This window comes from Lepus europaeus, chromosome 15, assembly GCF_033115175.1.
Source record: "Lepus europaeus isolate LE1 chromosome 15, mLepTim1.pri, whole genome shotgun sequence".
Lineage (NCBI taxonomy): Eukaryota > Metazoa > Chordata > Mammalia > Lagomorpha > Leporidae > Lepus > Lepus europaeus.
In genome coordinates this window covers 54,527,563-54,548,167 of record NC_084841.1, presented here as the reverse complement: position 1 = coordinate 54,548,167, position 20,605 = coordinate 54,527,563, and the positions used below count along the sequence as shown (strand labels likewise).

The 20,605-nt window shown below is 43.2% G+C and overlaps 1 protein-coding gene across 8 annotated transcripts in view; it reads right to left on the bottom strand.

The window, feature by feature from the left end:
- The window catches only part of MAST4 (microtubule associated serine/threonine kinase family member 4), a 634,279-nt gene that overhangs the window by 53,884 nt on the left and 559,790 nt on the right, over window positions 1–20,605 (bottom strand). For all 8 annotated transcript variants that reach the window (XM_062212152.1, XM_062212154.1, XM_062212153.1 and 5 more), the window contains 4 exons: window positions 12,884–13,041; window positions 10,580–10,655; window positions 8,541–8,750; window positions 3,138–3,239 (listed from right to left, as the gene is read on the bottom strand). In XM_062212152.1, the coding sequence (XP_062068136.1) occupies window positions 3,138–3,239; window positions 8,541–8,750; window positions 10,580–10,655; window positions 12,884–13,041 (546 nt within the window). The remainder of the gene's footprint in view (window positions 1–3,137; window positions 3,240–8,540; window positions 8,751–10,579; window positions 10,656–12,883; window positions 13,042–20,605) is intronic.

Genomic DNA, 20,605 nt, shown 5'->3' with positions numbered 1-20,605 from the left:
AGGGCCAGCGCCATGGTGTAGTGGGCTAAGCCTCTGCCTGCAGCACCAGCATCCCATACGGGCACTGGTTCGTATCCAGGCCGCTGCTCTTCTGATCCAGTTCTCTGCTGTGGTCTGGGAAAGCAGTAGAAGATGGCCCAAGTCCTTGGGCCCCTGCACCTGCGTGGGAGACTTGTTAGAAGCTCCAGGCTGCTGGCTTCAGATCAGCCCAGCTCCTGCCATTGTGGCCATTTGGGGAGTGAACCGACAGATGGAAGACCTCTCTCTGTCTCTACCTTTCTGCGTCTATAACATTATCTCTCAAGTAAATAAATAAATAAAAGGAATAGCTTAGAATATATTTATGCAAGTTTGCAGGACACACAGAGATGTCTAAATTTATTAGAAAGAAAAACTTCAATACCATTTTTATTAGTTAACTCTCAAATTGTTATTAATTATTTACATAACACAAAGATTAAGAAAGAAAAATAGGATATTTACATCCAATTACCTTTGTCTTCTCTAAAACTTTGGTAATATATCTTTTCCATGTACTTTCTTGTTTTTTTTTTTTTCAGATTTATTTATATATTAATTTATTTGAAAGGTAGAGTCAGGGTGGGGAGAGAGAAAGGGAGAGAGACAGAGAGAGAGAGAATCATCCATCAGCTGGTTCGTTCTCCAAATGCCTTCAACAGCCAGGGGTGGACCAGGTGGAGGTCAGGAGACTGGAACTCCTTTCAGTTCTCCAGCATGGTGGCAGGGACCCAAGGACTTACACCACCTTCTGCTGCCTTTCCAGGCACATTAGCAGGGAGCCAGGTTGGAAGTGGAGCAGCCAGAACTTGAACTGGCACTCAGATATGGGTGCTGGCGTCTCAAGCAGGAGCTTAACCCATTGCACCACAAGTACACCTCTTACGTGTGTGCTCTATTTTCCTGGGCTGTCTTTTGCTTTTAGTGTGCACAGGGGTATTTCAAGAAGTTTGTGGGAACTGAAATTAAAATATACATTTATTTTGGTGTAAAAAATACGAAATTTACGTAAATGTGCAGTGACCAACAGGGGAAGCCTGGGAACTTCAGGCAGAAGCTGGTCAGCCTGGGGGGATATCCCCTAACACTCTAACTCTAGTTTCATCTGACCTGTAGACAACACTGAAGACAACCACGTTCCCTAAGCTAGTACCAACTTTACTTGCTTCTATTTTTGAAAGGATCTGTTTTACTTTTTCTCTTCTGAATACGAAAAAACCCACTTCCTGTTTTATGCCAGGATCTGCTCATAGTATACCTGCTGCTGTCCAGAAAAAACAAGTTTTAATGCAAAATGGTATTTTACCCCAACTGAAACAATTGTAGGAAGTAGAAGCATGTGGTGCACAATTCAAAAGCCCCCACGAGAAGCAGCACCAAGCCTCCCTTCTACCTGCATTGGCCAGTCACCAGTTCTCATTCCCAGCGGCGTCCACAGTTTCCCTGTTGTCCTGCCAGAAATGCCAGATGCCAAAACATGCTTGATTCTGGGATTTGAAAGGCCATGGCCATTGGAAAAACCCAAACCCATGCAGCTTTCTCCTCAATATTTTCTCTGTGCTGTGCCTCACTCTGTGCTGATCCATGGTCCATAGGGTTAGGAATACTCCATTACTATAAAGCACTACAAAAGCTAATGAGAGGGGCTGACACTGTGGTTAGCAGGTAAGGCCACCGCCTGCAGTGCTGGCATCCCATAGGGGCACCAGTTTGAGCCCCAGCTGCTCCTCTTCCAATCCAGCTCTCTTCTGTGGCCTGGGAAAGCAGTAGAAGATGGCCCAAGTCCTTGGGTCCCTGCACCCATGTGGGAGACCCGGAAGAATCTCCTGGCTCCTGGCTTTGGATCCGCATAGCTCCAGCCGTTGCAGCCAGCTGGGAAGTGAACCAGCGGAAGGAAGACCACTCCCTCCCTCCCTGCCCCCCGCCTCTCCTCTCTCTGTGTAACTCTGACTTTCAAATAAATAAATAAATTTTTTAAAAAAGCTAATGATAATAAAGGAAAAAATGAAGCACTAAAATCACACAAGTATATGTGTTTGTGATTATGAATAGTTGTATTGTATTCTGTATTATAATTACTTTCATGGCTAGGAGAACTTCAAGGTGAGGTTCTTTAAAACTTTTGAAGAGTTTCTTTATTTGAAAGTCAGACACACACATACATACACTCCCAGACAGAGAGACAGAAAGCGCTCATCCACTGGTTTTCTCCTCAAATGCTAGCAAAGGCCAGGGCTAGGCTAGGGCCAGGGCTAGGAACTCAATCAAGGTCAACCATGTGGGTGGCAGGAGCCCAATGGCCTGACCACCACTGCTGACTCCTAAGGTCGATATTGGCTGGAAACTGAGTCAGGAGCTAGAGCTGGGAATTGAACCACAGGACTCCCATGTGGGATGTGGGCATCTTAAGTAGGCTAAACACCTGCTCCCTAAAAGTGAGTTTCAATGCCACAGTATAGCCCTTTAAAACAATTCTTATGTCTAAAGCTTCATATTTATTCAAAGATGTGACTGAAAAGCCAATGAAAATTTCAAAAAACAAACATTTTAAAACAGGAAAATGGTCCCTGGCCCATATATATATATTTGATAAAATGAACTAAGATATAAAATTCACACTCCTTCAGGTTTGAAGGAGGGCCTGCTATAATCTCCCAAGTGGGTTGCTAGCTAGCACTGATTGCTAACACTCCACCTTTTTGGAAACAAATAATGACAACCACAGGTCACTACTGAGCTCATCTCTGACTTCCCTCTTTCTGCATCTTAGTAACTCAAAAAAAAAAAAAAAAAAGCACAGCAAGCGTTTTAAATTAGCTGTGACATAAAGTAATTATGCTGAGATGGAGTCAGGCACATTATTTCATATCATCTTTCAAGTCTGACCGGAATACGATAGGACTATCACTTAATACAGCACAAGTCTGAGAATTCCTCCTTAAAATCGGAGCAGACAAGTCACATACGGATGTCATCACACGCATTCACACGCTGCAGTTCCTCCTGACTCTTCCCATTTAGCTCTGGGGTTTGAAGGCAAATGAAACTGGAGCTTTCTGAAGGCTACTGCTCTCTCTCAGTGAGCAGGAAATAATGGAGTCACACTGAAAGGCACATACCAGGCACTCCAGTAACCGAGCAGGGCGGGCAATGACAATCAGGATCTTCCGGACGAGCTGTTTAATAAAGGCCAACTCTCCACTCTCTGAGCGATCGTGAGCCTGTGGAAAAGCAATGAACAGAGTGATGATACAGAGTCCCTCCACTAAGTGGGAAAGAAACTCAGCAAAGCATGCTAATTGGTCACTGCCAATATTCAAAAGTTAACTGATTTAGAAGGCATTCTTAGAACACGGGTAACCAGGCATTATCTGCAAATAAACAGACATCTATGTCTACAAAATAGCCTGTTAACTAAAGTTCAATTGCAAAATTTTGATTTATTATCTGTATTAAAAAATCAAGCATAAGGGCTCTTGTGGTGAACCGCGAGTGCAGGAGACATTAAAAGTTTACGACACATTAAGTACTTGGTGTAAGTGGAGCCGGCAGCTGATCCAGAGCCTTGACTTTCTACATGTAACATCTCGGATAGGTGACACAGCTGACATAGTACAGGGCTGCTGGAGCCACTCAGAGCATGTCCAGGTTCATCAAACATATTTACATAGACAACACGATTAGCCTATAAATTAGTTATTTTACCACGTGGAAAAGTGTGTAATGCTTATTTTACATGTTAGCTGCTTAATGTTTACACTTGGGTATCTACATAAGAATTCGATTTGACACACTGAATAAATAAGACCAAGACACTCAACTCAGCAAAATTAAACTCATTTAGGAATCTTTTAAAAATTCTCATGTTGCCTAAATCCAATAAATCTTCTGAAAGAAAAGCTTAGCTTTTTAAAAACTCATTCAAAATTTCAATGACAGTTTCTGGAAGAAATGAAGTAGATATATATCAAGGCAGGCATAGCAGCTTTAGAAGTTTTACTGTAACTCAATTTTAGGCGTTCTTAATTTTTAAGTTAGTATGAGTTAATTCCTTTTAAGAATCTAAAAACCATTTACAATAAAAGAACTGGGCCGAACAACTTTGCAAACGAATGACTAAACTTAGAAGCAATAGGTCTATTGAATTTAAGTCATCAAATCAAAGGTAATTCTCCAAAACATAGTTATAGAAACCATATATGGGCAAAAGCAAAACAGTTAACATTTAAAATTAAAAAAAAAAAAAAAAAAAACAGGGAAATGACTCCTGGTAAGTAACTGTAGAATAAAATATGTTCAAAGAAAACCAAACTAGTACTTATAATTGAAGATCCCAGTAACAAGTAATGAGGCTAGAATACATACATAATATACATGCTATAAATTTTGAAAACTGCCTTTAAATTTTCTTTACAATTTTTCTTATGCAACAAAAAGCAGCCTTTGGAAGATACAATGAATGCCAAGAAATATGTCTTCTCTTTAACCAAACTAAACAGAAAACTTTAAAGATGCAAGACAACCACCCAATATCTTGGCTAATAATTTGGGTTGAATACTGAAGGTTTTTTCTAATATAATAATTATTGCTTTATAGGTTAAAGAATATAAGCAAAATCTAAACAAACTGAACACATTTTGGGAATTGATTTAGGGGAAAATGAGAACCTGATTTTGGAAAAAACTTAGAAATAGTCCACTTTGGGCTCCACTTCAAACATCATAGAAATAATTCATTTTAATTTCTTCCTACTAAGAATGATCAGCCATGACCAAGGCCAAAAGATGCAAGTTATTAACTCAAATAACATTTTATCTACTCCCATTAAGGGAAAGAGAAGGGGCTTTGCTAAAACAACACCAAATAAAAAGACCCCATTAGCCAAGGAAGAGAAATTCTTTCCTGGTTGCCAGGGGCAAGCTCCACGGTGGGACATCAGTGGAACTCGGTCTCTGTGTTTTAAGCGTTGGCCGCTGTAGAAGAGCGCAAGCACCCAGACTTGAGAGGATGTTAGCACTTCCCATGTGTTGCATTTGCTTTGGCTAAACACACCTAACTGGAAAAATGGGTAAAGACCTAAAAGCATTCATCTGGAATTAACCTAGGCCTCAGGACTTGAAAAAGGCATCAGTTAAACCAAGGCGCTGAAATCGCAGGAGGGCTCTGCCTGGGTTACGTGAAAGACGGATAGTGGGGAAAATGGCTGGACTACAGGCCTGCTGGGCACAGAATGCCCCATCTGGGAAGCAACCAACACATCATGGGGCCACCAATGCAAGTTCCTAAAATTGGACTCTGCCTAGAAGGGGCAAGATCCCTGTGACAGATTAGCTTCAAGACCTGGAAGAACACTTAAAATGTGATTCTGGAGGTAGAAATTCTCTAAAAAGTAAACACATTTTCATCCATTACATTGCTCATTCACATGATCTCTGAAATTCTATTTTCTCTCTCTTTTTTTAATTGCCACAAAACAGTCCGGCCAGTCTATCACAGAGAAAGGAAATTCAGTGAAGGATTTTAGTATCTATAGCTTTAGCAATCCACTGTACCCTTTCAGGTAGGGCTTCTGAAAGAATGAAAACCGTGATTATGGTCACGTCCTGAGACAGAACTGTGGGGTCCAGGAAGGAGTATCTCAGAGGCTGACTAGAGAGCAGCTCTCCGGTCTGCTCACAAGAGTATTTACTATTTCACAAACATAATTTTCAAGATATTCCCATAGTTAGTAACAGAGTGTTCCCAGCATTTTTCAGGTGCTGATTTGATTAGCAGGAGCAGCAGAATTAGGTGACTTGATCACAAATCATAACATACTGGCCCGGCGCCGTGGCTCACTAGGCTAATCCTCCGCCTTGCGGCGCCGGCACACCGGGTTCTAGTCCCGGTCGGGGCACCGATCCTGTCCCGGTTGCCCCTCTTCCAGGCCAGCTCTCTGCTGTGGCCAGGGAGTGCAGTGGAGGATGGCCCAAGTGCTTGGGCCCTGCACCCCATGGGAGACCAGGAGAAGCACCTGGCTCCTGCCATCGGATCAGCGCGGTGTGCCGGCCGCAGCGCGCCTACTGCGGCGGCCATTGGAGGGTGAACCAACGGCAAAAGGAAGACCTTTCTCTCTGACTCTCTCTCACTGTCCACTCTGCCTGTCAAAAAAAAATATAAAAAATAAATAAAAAAAAAACCAAATCATAACATACTAAATATTTTGGCATGCTCATATAGTACTTTCTTCCTCCCTCAACCCCTCCGAAGTTAAGGAAGACCTGATGACCACCATGCACTGAGAGAGGCACCAGGGTGTTAGAGATGAGCCCTGTTCCTCAAACAGCCCGCTGTCTACTGGTAAAGGGAGACCCCCAAGAGCTCGTCACCACATTCCGTGGCTAAGATGCACTGAGAGGGAAGGGCAGTGCTGTGGGCCATGCTATGCTTCTCACCTGCAGATACAACGCAGCACTGAAGAGTGGTAGGTATTCTGACAGCTGCATGGAAGTATGGTTGTTCAGGGTTCGCACTGAAGCGGTTGGGCAAAAGAGGATGAGGGTCCAAGCGAGGGAGTGGTTATGGACAGTTGGAGAAATCGTTAAGAGGGGACCTGTGTGAGTCTAGTGAGTGGTTGGCTGATGAAGGGCACAAGACAGCCAAGCACGTCTAAGTTCCAGCAGGTGACTGGGGAGACGGTGGTGCCAATGATGGTGGCAAAGAATTCAGGGGACGCAGGTGTGGTCCAAGAGAGGCTGGACAGTCCAGCCTGGGACAGGCTGGGTCTGCTGCTTCGGTGGGCTGTGCAGGTGGAAAGACACTTGGGAAGTGGACAGACACCTGAATATGAAATCGGCAGCAGGTGCTGGTCTGAGAAACAGATGGGGGAGTCCATGGGGATTGACTAGAAGACCACCAGGGGAGGGGGCAGGAGCAGCAGAAGAAGCAGGAGGTCGGGGAAGCTCACTTGTGGAAAGCATAAGCAGCAAGAGGAAACTCTTGGGAGAGGCAAAGACAAGGTCAGAGAGGCAAAAAGAATGGGAGAATATGTTAACAGGGAACGGGGATAGAGAAAAAGAGAATTTTACCACTGCTGGATGCAATACTGTGCCAGTAAAACAGGCCTACTCCAGCAAAACACCCAGCAGATATGACGGTTGTAAGGACATTGGGAAGCTTAGTGACAGAAGGCCAGATCCCTGCACTGGACAAATACTGTGATCTTTCTGTGTGTCACATACCCCAACCTAGGTGAACATAGTAAGTATTCCTGTGCACACAGCCTTTGTACTGGAGCGTAATGCTACTCAAAGTGTGGTCCCCAGGCTGGAGTCAGCCCATGAACAGTTGTTGGTGTGTGACGCGGTAACAAGTGACAGTAATGGCGAGCCACCCTGACAGCACGTACACACTGCCAGAACCCCCAGCTATATGATCATCTGCCTGTAAATTCATTTGCACTTTAGTTTATGGGAGGAGCAGCCCCTGCCAATCTGGAAGCCGGCAACAACAAAACCCACAAAACAACACATCCACCGTCCTCCACCCCACCCCGGCCCCGCTCCAGGAAGTCTGAGAGGCCCAGCTTTAGTGGGCTGCTCAAGGGTGGAACATGAGCAATGGGGACGGAGTAGGGGAAGCCCTTTCCGGAAGTCAGGAAAAGGAGAGAGAAGCAGAGGCTGCTAACCCTGCAGGAGACGGCTCTTCCTCACTTTGCCAAAGATGTGGTAGGACAGGTGGATTTCTTGAAAATTGGGATACTCGTACTTTCGTTCAGTTCTGCGCAATTTATACATTTAAACTTAGAGAAAACCACCTATGATTTTGTTTCCTTGGGTACAATTCATGCCCTATGAGACTCACAGATATAATACGTCCAAAGACACAGGCTCACTAGGTTTCACATGTAGGCTGCAAAGCTATAAACTGAGTTCCATGCTGCCACCCACACTCCCCTCCTGTCCCCAGTGCTACCAGGAGCCAGGCATGCACGTTGAGGCAGAGTCAGGTCCTGTGCCTATCTGTCATTTTTGGAAATTGGATATTTTGTTAGAAGAAGAACTGACACTACTGAAAATATAAGTTGCCATTTACTACCCAACACCATCGCAGGTTAATTAATAGGACACATAGCCTGGAAGAAGCTAGCAATTTCCCATTTAGCTTTTCCAGATATTAGAACCAGATAGCACCATCAAATAACACACCCACGCTCAGGCAATTTATAACTTTAAGGTGAAGGGGAAAAGAAATCACTGCTTCAAAATCCTTCACAATCCACTTATCCCAGACTCGTGGATTGCTGGGTCCCAAGGTTCCTGTAAAGGTTATTACATTAACTTTCTATTACTCTACATAATGACCAGAACCAATTTATAGTAAGTAGCAATCAGCTGGGTGTTCCCCTTCTCCTTTGCTTCCCTGGAATGGGAACTCAATCTCTCAGCTGCAACATATAAGCAAATGGTCCCATAAAAATAATTTTTTTTTCCAGGAGAACTGCAAACAAATTAGAAAAATTTATACAGTGCATGGTTCTCACCTCCTGTAGCAACTTATCTAACTTGTGCTGCAATTCCAGGAAGTATCGGGAGGTGATGAGGCCCTGGTGGGATTTATCCAAGCAGTCCCGGGCCAGCTCAATAATCTGGTGGTGAGTGAAGCTCAGCACGCCGTCTGCGAGGGGAAGGACATTGTCAGGAGAGTAGCTGGTGATGATCTCTTTCAGGCGTTCTTCCATCTGAGCGGTAGCCTGGTTAGAGAAGACACACGTGCAGATGGAACACAAGGAAACGCAGCAAGCGCGCCAACTCGCACATTTACCCAGCTCTGAAACCAAATTCTGGATAGGACATGTCAAAGCTGCCCCATTTCTCCATTTCTGTGTGATACAATGAACGGGCAGACATTTGTCCAAACACACTGATTATACAACCCCCGGAAGGAGCCCTAATGTCCGTGTGGACTGTGGGTGGCAATGAGGTGTCCAAGTGGCTTCACTGATGAAGAAATGCACCTATTTAAGGTGGGGGGTGGGTCATGGGGGAGGGCTCTGCCCATGGGGGCAGAGGTCAGATGGGCAGTCTCTGCATCTCCCACTTAATTTGGCTGTGAAGCCAAAGCTGCTCTACAACCTAAAGTTTACAAAATACAGAAGAAGGGAAGGAAGCAGCAACTGCCCCCCTGCCTGGTGGAATGAAGATGATAAAGATTCAGGAATAAATTTGACCATGGACATTTCAGGACGCTCATCCCTTTCTTCCTATGCCCTATCCAACATAAACTGTGAGCTGTTTCACATGAACTCAGCTAATACTGAATTGTTTATGTGTTCCTTTTAGATCGTGGGCACTTGCGGATAGATTATAAAAAAAAAAATCAAGCATTTCTTTGGGCTTTACTTAAAAATAAGCACCGTTGCTAGAGTGAAGGTTGTTTTCTCGGATAGGTTTTAATGCACCAGGAGTGCAAATGTAAACCATCTTTATCCTTTCCTTAAAAACCACATCCTGTACAAAGGGCCAAGGGGAGCACCTTGATAAAACAGCCCTAGAATTTCCTATTCAACTTTCATTTCTTTTTCTGGGATCACCTAGTGCCTCTTCAAAACCCCTGCCATACACTGTCTGTATAAGAGGATTCCTCTTCTTCCTACCTTGGGTTCTCCTCTGAAATCCTGGCCTGCATGGATGAGGCACAGTTAGAATCTGTTTCCCTGGTGAGCCAGTGACACGTGAGGAATAGCTGAAGCAGTGTTAATCAATGACATCGATATTGGGTTCATTACAAATAATAAGTGCTCCACTCCTGATTTATGAAACGAGAGACTTCCTTTTGTTCTCTTGCCTAGGGTAACAAATGTGTGTGTGGCTGGGGGTGGGAGGGAGGAGGGGAGGGACATTAGGAACAACATGGAGAGGCTGCTGTCTCCCAAGTCTGTGGGAACACTCTGGTGGGAAGGAGCTGCAAATAAGGAAAGGTGACAGGGACTATCAGAAAGCAGCTCCTCGCAGCCAGGGAGCTGGGCAACGATTCTTCACAAATTGCTCTCTGGCTCCATTCAAACTCCTTCTACCAGTCTGCCTGGGGAACATCACAGCTGTACCTTCCCTTCTGAATTACAGAGCTGGAAATGTAATGGCAAAAAATACGGGAAATTACAGACAATCAAAATTAGATAGGAAAAAAAAAAAACCCACAACTTCCATGATACACCAATCTATAGGCTCTTGATGGAAAAACTGATGTTTCTTGGCAATACAGCAGCGGGTTCAGAACCTGGGAATCGGGAACAGCAAGGGTCCACAGGCTTTCCAACCACACCTCCACGCAGCTGCTCATCAGGCCCACCCAGGGGTGGCACACAACCAGCAAGGGTTTGCTTTCCACACATTTCAGCACAGAGAGCTGCTGGTTGGCAGCGGTTCTTAGCTTAAAATTCTTTGTGCTGTAGGAGTATACTGCTGCTTTATGCTGGTTTCTAATTTGGACCCTTACTGCCCCTAACAAAACCACCTTACAGATGTTCACCTCTGTTGCCTGTTCGTTTAGATGCTGGGCATCTTCAATTCAATTCATTACCTTTGGGAACCTTTCTTTGTAGACATGGTTCATCATAATTATTTCATGGTCGCAGCAGGCAGGAGAACGTCCAGGGCTGCAAGCAAAGCAAATTAGCCTTTTAAACTTGCCACAGCATGAAATGAAAAGAAGCTTTTTATTTATAAACAGTCAGTTGCGCATCAAGAGGACTGTGGAACCTTTGTGCGAAAAGCATTCTGTATTAGGGAATACATGGCAAAATCAGTCATTAGCACCCATGTATACACTGAAAGCCACAAATGCAGGGACTTTAAATAGGATTCCAGAAGGAAGCTCAAGAAGTGAAATGCCATAAAATAATTACACTTACAACACCAGTTCAGAAACTGTATTCAAGTTGCATTTACATTCTGCATGTGGGATGAGCTTATGTAGTTCTCAATTCCCATTTATGAACTCCAATCTAAAACAGAACAGGGTAGCAACCAACAGCAGCATCTAGGACATGTTTAACGGTGCAATTTCACACTTCTCTCTTACACCTGCTCTCCGCCACACGCCACTGAAGAGGTCTGACTCTTCCGTGGCACAGGTGTCATAATTGAAATCCATTTTCCATTTATCTGGGACGCTGAGCTAGGCGTTCCATACCAGATGAACAGAGGCATACAGCTGGTGTGCACTTCTAGTTACTTCAGGAGCAGGTCTGTGCTCCTACCTGGTGGCATACAGTGGTGCTACTTTAGTGTATTTATATACCAAGGTGGGATTCCTAGGTACACATCTATTCTTGGATACCCCAGGAACTCCTTTAATAAAGAAAAAATGATATCCATGGGGTAAAATAATGCCCCTTGCTGAAGTGGTAAAGCTGGATTTTTATTCCATATCTGAAAATTATCTAACACATTAGTGTTAATTTACAACACTAAACGAAGAAAGCTACAAAAAGAAAAATCCTAGTAGGCTTTGATAGTCAATTGCACACCTATTAAAAGCCTGTTTTAAATACTAACACCCTACTATGTCGAGTACTCCAAGCCTGTGGCATCAAGACCTCGAGTGGGAAAGGAGAGGCACTGCCCTGTCAGTGTGAACCTGCTGCCGTCAGGCCCTTCTGGGATGGCCTCAGCTGCACGAGTCACTCGTTCATGGCCTCTTCCTTCCAGGGGGTCACAAGCAAGGTGGGAATGCACAGGAAAGGCCACCTGGCTCAAAGGGATACTTCCTGGTGGCGTGGGCAGAGGACGTGTGGCCTCTATTGCAGCTAGACTTCTCCCTTGGCCCAGCACTGCTCATTCTTCTCTTCCTTTCTTTGGATGTTGATCCCAAGAGCCCTTTCCGTTAAACATCCTAAACATTAGCCTACTTTAGAGTCTGCTTCCTGAAGAAGCTACTGGTGACACACAGGATTTGAAACACGATACAAATCAAACCAGTTCTAGTCAATGTCCATGGACTACACTTGGCACTCACAAAATCCAGCTGAAACAAACAAAAAACTGAAGGTGACCCCAACTCCTAAAACTTTGCTCATAATCTTACAGAAAGTAAGCCTTATCATGGGGAGAAAGAATAGAAAGACTGGAGTGGACTTTTAAGAAATCTGGAAATAACCTCCTATTTTTGCTGTCACCTTTTCAACTAAGCTTTTTTTTTTTTTTTTTTTTTATTTTTGACAGGCAGAGTGGACAGAGAGAGAGATAGAGAGAAAGGTCTTCCTTTTTGCCGTTGGTTCACCCTCCAATGGCCGCCGCGGTTGGCGCGCTGCGGCCGGCGTACCGCGCTGATCCGATGGCAGGAGCCAGGTGCTTATCCTGGTCTCCCATGGGGTGCAGAGCCCAAACACTTGGGCCATCCTCCACTGCACTCCCTGGCCACAGCAGAGAGCTGGCCTGGAAGAGGGGCAACCGGGACAGGATCGGTGCCCCGACCGGGACTAGAACCCGGTGTGCCGGCGCCGCAAGGCGGAGGATCAGCCTGTTGAGCCACGGCGCCGGCCTCAACTAAGCTTCTTTATCTCAACATAACATCAACCACTCTTGCATCATGATTAGATTGCTTGAAATTTCCAATCCTGAACGTTTTTATGGGTAGACCCCTAAGGCCATGATCATCTCCATTGCAACAAGCAGCAAATAGTGAGAATTTAGAAGATAATGAGTCAGGTACCTTTCAGTGGTAATGAACAGTATCATGCATAAATGGAAAAATCCCATTATATTTATAGCAGTTCACAAATCAATTAGCTTGGATATGACTTGGAGGGCCTAAAGTTTTCACCGAAATTAGTTGAAGAAAACTAATTAAACTGAGTAAGAGTGTTCAGTGCAGTCTACACACCTCAGACTTCGGGATCGGGGCCGCATGGGGGTGTTCCTGCATCTGTTCTCAGCGGCAATGCTTTCGGTGGTACAAAAATGTTTCGATAAGAAGTGCAATTCATCTGGCGTCGGTTGGTATGGCAACTGATGTAACTTCTCCTGGGAGGAACAGGATGACTGAAACAAAGCAAAGTGAGGTTATGTGGGTATCTCAAAAAGAAATTCTTCCAGTGACTATGAGATCAGAGTGCTACGCTTGGGCATTACTACCTCTGTATATTTACTATGGTTTGAATAGGGTTGTCCCTTTTAAAACTCATACGGGAGTTGAATCTTTTGGTGAGGTATTAAGAGAAGGGAAACTTAATCCAGGTGTAATGTTCAGAGGTGGGGTCTTTAGGAGGTGTTGGGGATGAGATAAGGTCATCAGGATGGAGCCTTGAATACTGAACACTGGCAACTGATTTCCAAGAAGAAGGAGACACCAGCACACACACACACCAGCTCTCCTTGACCCTTGTGTGCTGCTTGGTGCCACCGTGGGACTTGCCAGCAAGAAGGTCATGCCCAGGTGTGGGCTCTTCACCTTGGACCAGAGCTGTGGGCCAAAACTGATGTCTCTCTTTAGTTTACCCAGATTGGGGGATTGTGTTACTAACAACAAAAACGGACTAGTAGGACACTGTTTCCTTTCTATATTATAATTACAGCTACTACCTAAGCATCAAACCTTGATGCTGTCTCTGAGAAGTCAAAATCCTTCTACCTCTTCTATCTGTAAGAAAATTTCCCAAGAAATTCCTCTCTGAAGAAAACCACAGCTCTGGAAATGGGTAGGAAACAATCAAAGCCAAAGCAAGAAAGCAACCACCAGAGTGAGACCAGGGTGCAACACATCACTGATTAGATCTTGGTTGAGCGTGGTACCCTCCCTCCTACCACTGCTCGCAATCACACAGAACAACTTCTAGACAGGTAACATAAAATGGATTCCATGATGTGAGATCCTAAAGAAGGTAACAGAATGTCTTTAAAATGCATGCTGTCCTTTGATGCCATCACCACCAATATGTGCTATGGATGAAAGGAGGGGGAAATAAAGAAAATATTTTACTCAATAATGCCACTGTTAGAAAATCAAGGATTAGAACTTCTTCCTTTCTTTTCTTCTTTTATTTGACAGAGAGACACAGACAGACAGAGATCCCATCAACTAGTTCACTTTTCAATGCCACAACAGCAGGGCTTAAACCAAGGGCCAGGAACTGAACCCAGGGCTCCCATGTCAGTGGCCAATCACTTAAGCCATCACCACTACCTCCCGGCATCTGCATTAACAGGAGCACAGTCAGGAGCTGGAGCCAGGTACTGGTCTCATCACGTGTGCTCTCAGATACGGGAGGCAGGCATCCTGACTAGGCTGAACACGAGGCACGTTCACCGCTTTGTCTGAGTCTGCTGCTGTTCACAGAAGCTCCAGTAGGCAGCATCTTATCCCTTGTCCGCAGACTTGCTCTTGCAATATTTGGAACAGGGTAGAGGCAGAGAAACTGAACAGCTAAGTAACACCACTTTTAGTCAATCTGAGATATATAACCATAAAGCAAAGCAACTATTTGCCGGTTTTAGTTTCAGCAGGAGGTATAAGAAATTCTAGTAAAAATGACTGAGAAATTTTTGAGGAAGTTAAACTTGGTTAGAATAACCATATTTTGAAAGATAGTATTGATTTGAAAATGTAAATCTAGTAGGCATTTTTATTTTTAAAAAATCTTTAATTATATTAAGGATGCCCGTCATAAACTCTGAAGTATCACAATGAAGTGACACTGAAAATTAATGACTATCGGGCAGGGGCTGTGGCACAGCAGGTTAAACCATGTCCTACAGTGCTGGCATCCCATGTGGGCACCAGTTTGAGTCTTGTCTGCTCCACTTCTGATCCAGTTCCCTACTAACGTGCCTGGGAAGGCAGCAGAAGATGGCCCAAGTCCAAGGGCCCCTGAATCCAAGTGGGAGAGCCAGAAGAAGCACCAAGATCCTGGCTTTGACCTGGCACAGCCCTGGCCATTGAGGCCATTTGGGGAGTGAACCAGAGGATGGAAGATTTTTGTGTCTCTCCTTCTCTGTCTCTGTAACTCTACCTTTCAAATATATAAATATATGAGTCTTAAAAAATTAATGATTAAAGTTAAAAATACCTTTATACCTTGTAATTACAAAGTATCTTACTAAAAACATATTGAGGCAAAGAGTTACTTTTTATAATGTAATGAGATTAATTTACAAACCATAAACATGAGAACACTACTAGAAAGACCTCTGAGATAAACCAAAGCTCTATACAGGAAGTATAGACACAGAATTATATACTTTCACTATGAAAGGGAAGTAAAACACATGAACTCAATTAAGGAAGTCAGGAAAAAAAAACAATAAAAACAATACAAACATGAGAGAAGCAGTGGAGATAAGAGCAAAGATAAGGAAATTACCAAATAGAAAAGCAGATTGAGAATCCTTAGATACATCACAAAGGCAAATCAGTGGCTACAATGCTGTATCCAAGACTGCAATACCCACAAACTCAGATGTTTGTTTCTAGGTATACAGTAAAGTCTTATGGTGGCAAAGAACTGACTGAACTGGTGGGAATCTGTTTAAAATGGACCAACTAAATCTATTACCTGATACTATCGAATTACTAGAGAAAAACAGTGGAGAAACTGCAAGACATTGGCATGGACAAAGACTTCTTGGAAAAGACCCCAGAAAACACAGGTAATAAAAGCAGAAGTTGGCAAATAGGATTACATCAAGCTAAGAAGCTTCTGTACTGCAAAGAAAACACTCAACAAAGCAAAGAGGTAATCAATAGAATGGTAGAAAATATTTACAAACTATGCAACTGATAAAGGATTAATATCTAGAATCTATAAGGAGCTCAAGAAACTCAACTATAACAAAACAAACAATCCAGTAAAGAAATGGGCAAAGGATATAAACAGGCATTTTTCAAAGGGTGAAATTAAAATGGCCAACAGACACATGAAGAAATGCTCAGGTTCACTAGCCATCAGGGAAATAAAAATAAAAACCACAATGAGGTTTTACCTCACCCCAGTTAGAATGGCTATCAACCAGAAATTAAAAAAAAAAAAACAATAAAGGCTGGCAAGGATGTGGAGGAAATGGTATTCTAATCCACTGTTGGTAAGAATGTAAACTAGTACAACCATTATGGAAGACAGTATGGAGATTCCTCAAGATCTGAAAATAGATTTACCAGATGATCCAGCCATCCAGCTTCTGGGAATTTAGCCAGACAAGATGAAATCAGCATATGAAAGAGCTTTGGACTCCTATGTTCATTGCAGCTCCAATCACAAGAGCTAACACATGAATCAACCCCGATTCCATCAACTGATGACTAGATAAAATGTGGTATTTATGCACTATGAAATACTCAACCATAAAAAAGAATGGAATCCTGTCTTTTGTAACAAAAAGGATGCAAGTGGAGACCACTATGCTTAGTGAACTAAGCCAGTCCTCAAAAGGCAAATATCACATGTTCTCTCTGATATGTGGCAGTTAATATAGAATACAAAAAAATAAAGGAATGAAATAGACTTCTTGTGATATGATTGTTGTTTTTAGCTTTTGTTTATCCTCCTGTGGAGCGTGGTCTTCCTACATTTTACTTGTTGAATATTATGGTTAGTGGTGAATTAAGTCTGTAATTATAGAGTCGATTGAAATTACATCTTTGCAAAAACTGAAGAAAAAAGCAAAGGAAGGAAGGAAGGAGGGGGATTGAGAGAGGAATAGGAAAAGGGAGAGAATTATGGTTATCTTCTTAGAACTCTACCTATGAAATACATAAAATCTGTTATCTTTATATTAATACAAATTTAAAAACCATAAAAAGGCCGGCGCCGTGGCTCAACAGGCTAATCCTCCACCTTGCGGCGCCGGCACACCGGGTTCTAGTCCCAGTCGGGGCACCGATCCTGTCCCGGTTGCTCCTCTTCCAGGCCAGCTCTTTGCTGTGGCCAGGGAGTGCAGTGGAGGATGGCCCAGGTGTTTGGGCTCTGCACCCCATGGGAGACCGGGATAAGCACCTGGCTCCTGCCATCAGAACAGCGCGGTGCGCCGGCCGCAGCGCGCTACCGCGGCGGCCATTGGAGGGTGAACCAACGGCAAAGGAAGACCTTTCTCTCTGTCTCTCTCTCTCTCACTGTCCACTCTGCCTGTCAAAAAAAAAAAAAACCATAAAAAATATTTCTTTAATTCATTTAATATGAATGCTGATTTAGGTTGCTAAAGACATGCTAAAATATCTGCTTAAGAGCTGCTGGCCCAGGGCTACGGGCTATTACATACAGTCCAGAGATCATTTTACCTTTGTAACAGTGAAAGTTAATTCCCAAACACACCCAGCTCAAGGGTTTCACATCAGATATGCTGAGCCTGTTTTTGCACGGGAACAATAACAACCAACTTTAGAGAGGGGTCCCTCCATGGAAGGAGACAGGAGACGGAGGCTGTGTGAGGACAGATTTTCAGGGGTATCTTTACTATTTCATTTATCCAACAGAATTTAAAATTTACTTTTAAAAATAGCTGTAGCAAATATAACAAATTGTTAGCATCTGTTAAAGCACGGTGCGCCGGCCGCAGCGCGCTACCGCGGCGGCCATTAGAGGGTGAACCAACGGCAAAGGAAGACCTTTCTCTCTGTCTCTCTCTCTCTCTCACTGTCCACTCTGCCTGTCAAAAATAAAAAAAAAGAGAGAAAAAAAATTATAGAAAATGTTGTGATCATATACATAACCAGATAATTTAACAGGGTAAGGAATGTGGCCCGTGTATAGGGATAGAGAATACGCGAGCATGAATGATGTGCGGTACAAGTTTAGGTTATAAAAACTAATGTTGTAGGAGGTAGGAGGCAAGGAGCTTCTCCGAGGAGAGATCCCCTTTCACCCCAGTTGGAACAAGCAAGTTGTCAAAGAAAATAGGCCTTAGTGACACTAGGAATGAGCCTGGGGCACTGGAGACAACTGCAGGCCAGCAAAATGGCCTGGGGCTGATTTCTAAGGTGCTAAATGGGCCCCAAGTGAGTCCTGTTGGACAACCGAACAATACAGCTTGAATTTCAGCAGAGAGGAGGGAATCAAAGGAGACCCTGCAAGGTCAGGAGGGCCTCCAGGATGAGCGAGTGTTGCAGGTGCTGCCCACGAGACCTCATCTACTCGTAGAAAAAGACACCTCCACTGGCTCACACGCCCTGGGAAAACCACCCTCAGAAGAGCTTCAAGAATCAGCCTGGGAGTTTCCAAATAAGCTGAGTCTCATTACTTCACCCTCTTAACACATCCTCCATGAGCACTGCCAGGGAGTCTCATCCTCAACTACTTTGCATATGACTCCTGACTACACCGTAAATCAAATCGACTTTCAAGGAATGAAGATTTAACGCAAGAAAAACTGTGCTTCCTAATTCTCAGGGCAATTAGAATTCCAAAAACAAGTTCTGGGTAGTGGCACCATTCCAGGAAGCACTAAGTCTCTCAAGATAACCAAGCTGCAAAGGACGTACCTGTGTTTCTGCTTTCTATTTATTAAAAGCAATATATTTTATAGCCATACCTCATATTTATGGGAATTTATACTCTCATTTCCATTCTTTCAGCAGAAAATAATTTATCTGGTAAGAAATATAGGGGGGGGATGTCTTCCTACTGCTGTAATTCCACATGTTACTGACTTCAAAAGTAAAAATTATGATCTGACTATTATCTTGGGGACATTCCACTAGTTAATTTTAACTGCAAAACCTGATGTCAGAAGAAGTTGTGATACTAAATCTTCTCTTGGAAGACTGATGAACTTCATGACCAAATCTTTCCAATTTCAGACTGTAGCGTTTTTAACATTTGGCAATTTTGCATTTCCATAATATCTGAAGAAGAAAGATACAATGATGCTTATTTCTCTAGATAAGCAGTTCTGGAGCTCAGCGAACACCACAATTATCCATAAAGGTTAAATTCTTTAAGTTACATTCTTTAAAGTGCTTGCCATTTTTTTACATTTCTATATTGTTATTTAAAAATAACTAAAATGAATTTCTGATGAGCTAAATGACTAGATCAACCCAGGGAAATGAGAATCTAAGAGTGATTCAGTAGCTTTAGAAAACAAGCAATTACTAAGCAGTTTGCATAACTGTTGCCCTAATATTTAAAGGATAAGAACACAAAAAAACTGAGGAAAATGAGAAATGTTTTTTCTCGTTTTCACTCATCACTTTTTTTTTTTATCAATAAGCAATAAGGAGAAAAGATGTCTGAACTTTCACACATGGCCCCTAGAGTCTACAGATTAAACAATTCTTTTAGTCTTCAGGCAAAAAAAAGTAATTTTGGAGGCTACAATTTCATTTCGAAGGAAAAAAGGAACACTGAGATCAACAAACATAACACTTTCTCCAATAAGTATAAGCACTTAAGAGAAAAGTTGTTGGAAACACAGAGCCTGTGAGTTTGCCTCACAATGTGTCTTAGGGAGCTGCTGCTTCTACGCACGTGGAAGCTGCAGACAGCACTGATCCCATGAAAACCAATGGCCAGGCCAGGTTGTCCATTACAAGTTTAAGAAAGGCCATGTAGGGGACAGCACTGGGGCGTAGCAGGCAAAGCAGCTGCTTGCGATGCTTGCATCCTATATGGGCGCAGGTTCAAGTCTCAGCTGCTCCACCTCCAATCCAGCTCCCTACTAATGTGCCTGGGAAAGCACTCAAAGATGATGGCCCAAGTGCTTGGGTCCCTGTACCCATGGATGAAGCTACTGAGTCCTGACTTTGGCCTGGCCCAGCCCTGGTCTTTGCAGCCATTTGGGGAGTGAACCAACGAATCAGAAGATTCTCTTCCCCACCCCACCTCTAACCCCATAATTCAGCCTTTCAAACAAATAAAATAAATCTTGATAATAAAAAAGGCCACATATCTCTTTAAGAAGATTGGAGAGATGAGGACCTAGAGCACTGGCTGATTTCTCACCAATAAAACAAAGGGGTGGGTAAAGAGGCACTCATTTGTTCTCTGTGCCTCAGATTCCTGTTCCATAAATTGGGACAATAGGAACTCCGTCAGAGGTGTCTAGGATGAAATGAGCCAATGCACTGTAAGTCACTAGACCAGTGCTTTGCAAATAGTGAGTACTTGTACAAATTATTTTACAAGGTATTTGTACTAGATAGGGTCCAATTCCATGTAGTTCATTCTCTCTCTGATTCTCCTTTCTGTACAGATGACTAGAAAGAGAAAGAAGGTCCTGCTCTCAACATTTTTCTTGCAAAAAAGAGACCTGAAGTATAATAAAATCTGAGTGAAGGCAATGCAAGGCGATAGAACTGAAATTTAAAAAGAATCTGGAATCAGGAGATCTGAATTCAACTTTCACGTAATAAGGAGAATTAAATAAGAATATTTTCAGGAAGACCAAAGAACAAAAAATCAAGTACTCTGTTTATTCATGGTTTGACATTAATTAAAGATACCCAAGGGTCTGGGGGGAAAATTGCACTTAAAAATTTTTTTTTTAAATTGCTTCTTGTCAATCAACTGGAGTCTTCATTTTCACAGCTTGGTGTTTCATATTATTGACATCTAAAATATGGGAGGACCAATGATCAGTGAAAGCAGTGATGGTTGCCTCCACAACCCAGGCTGAC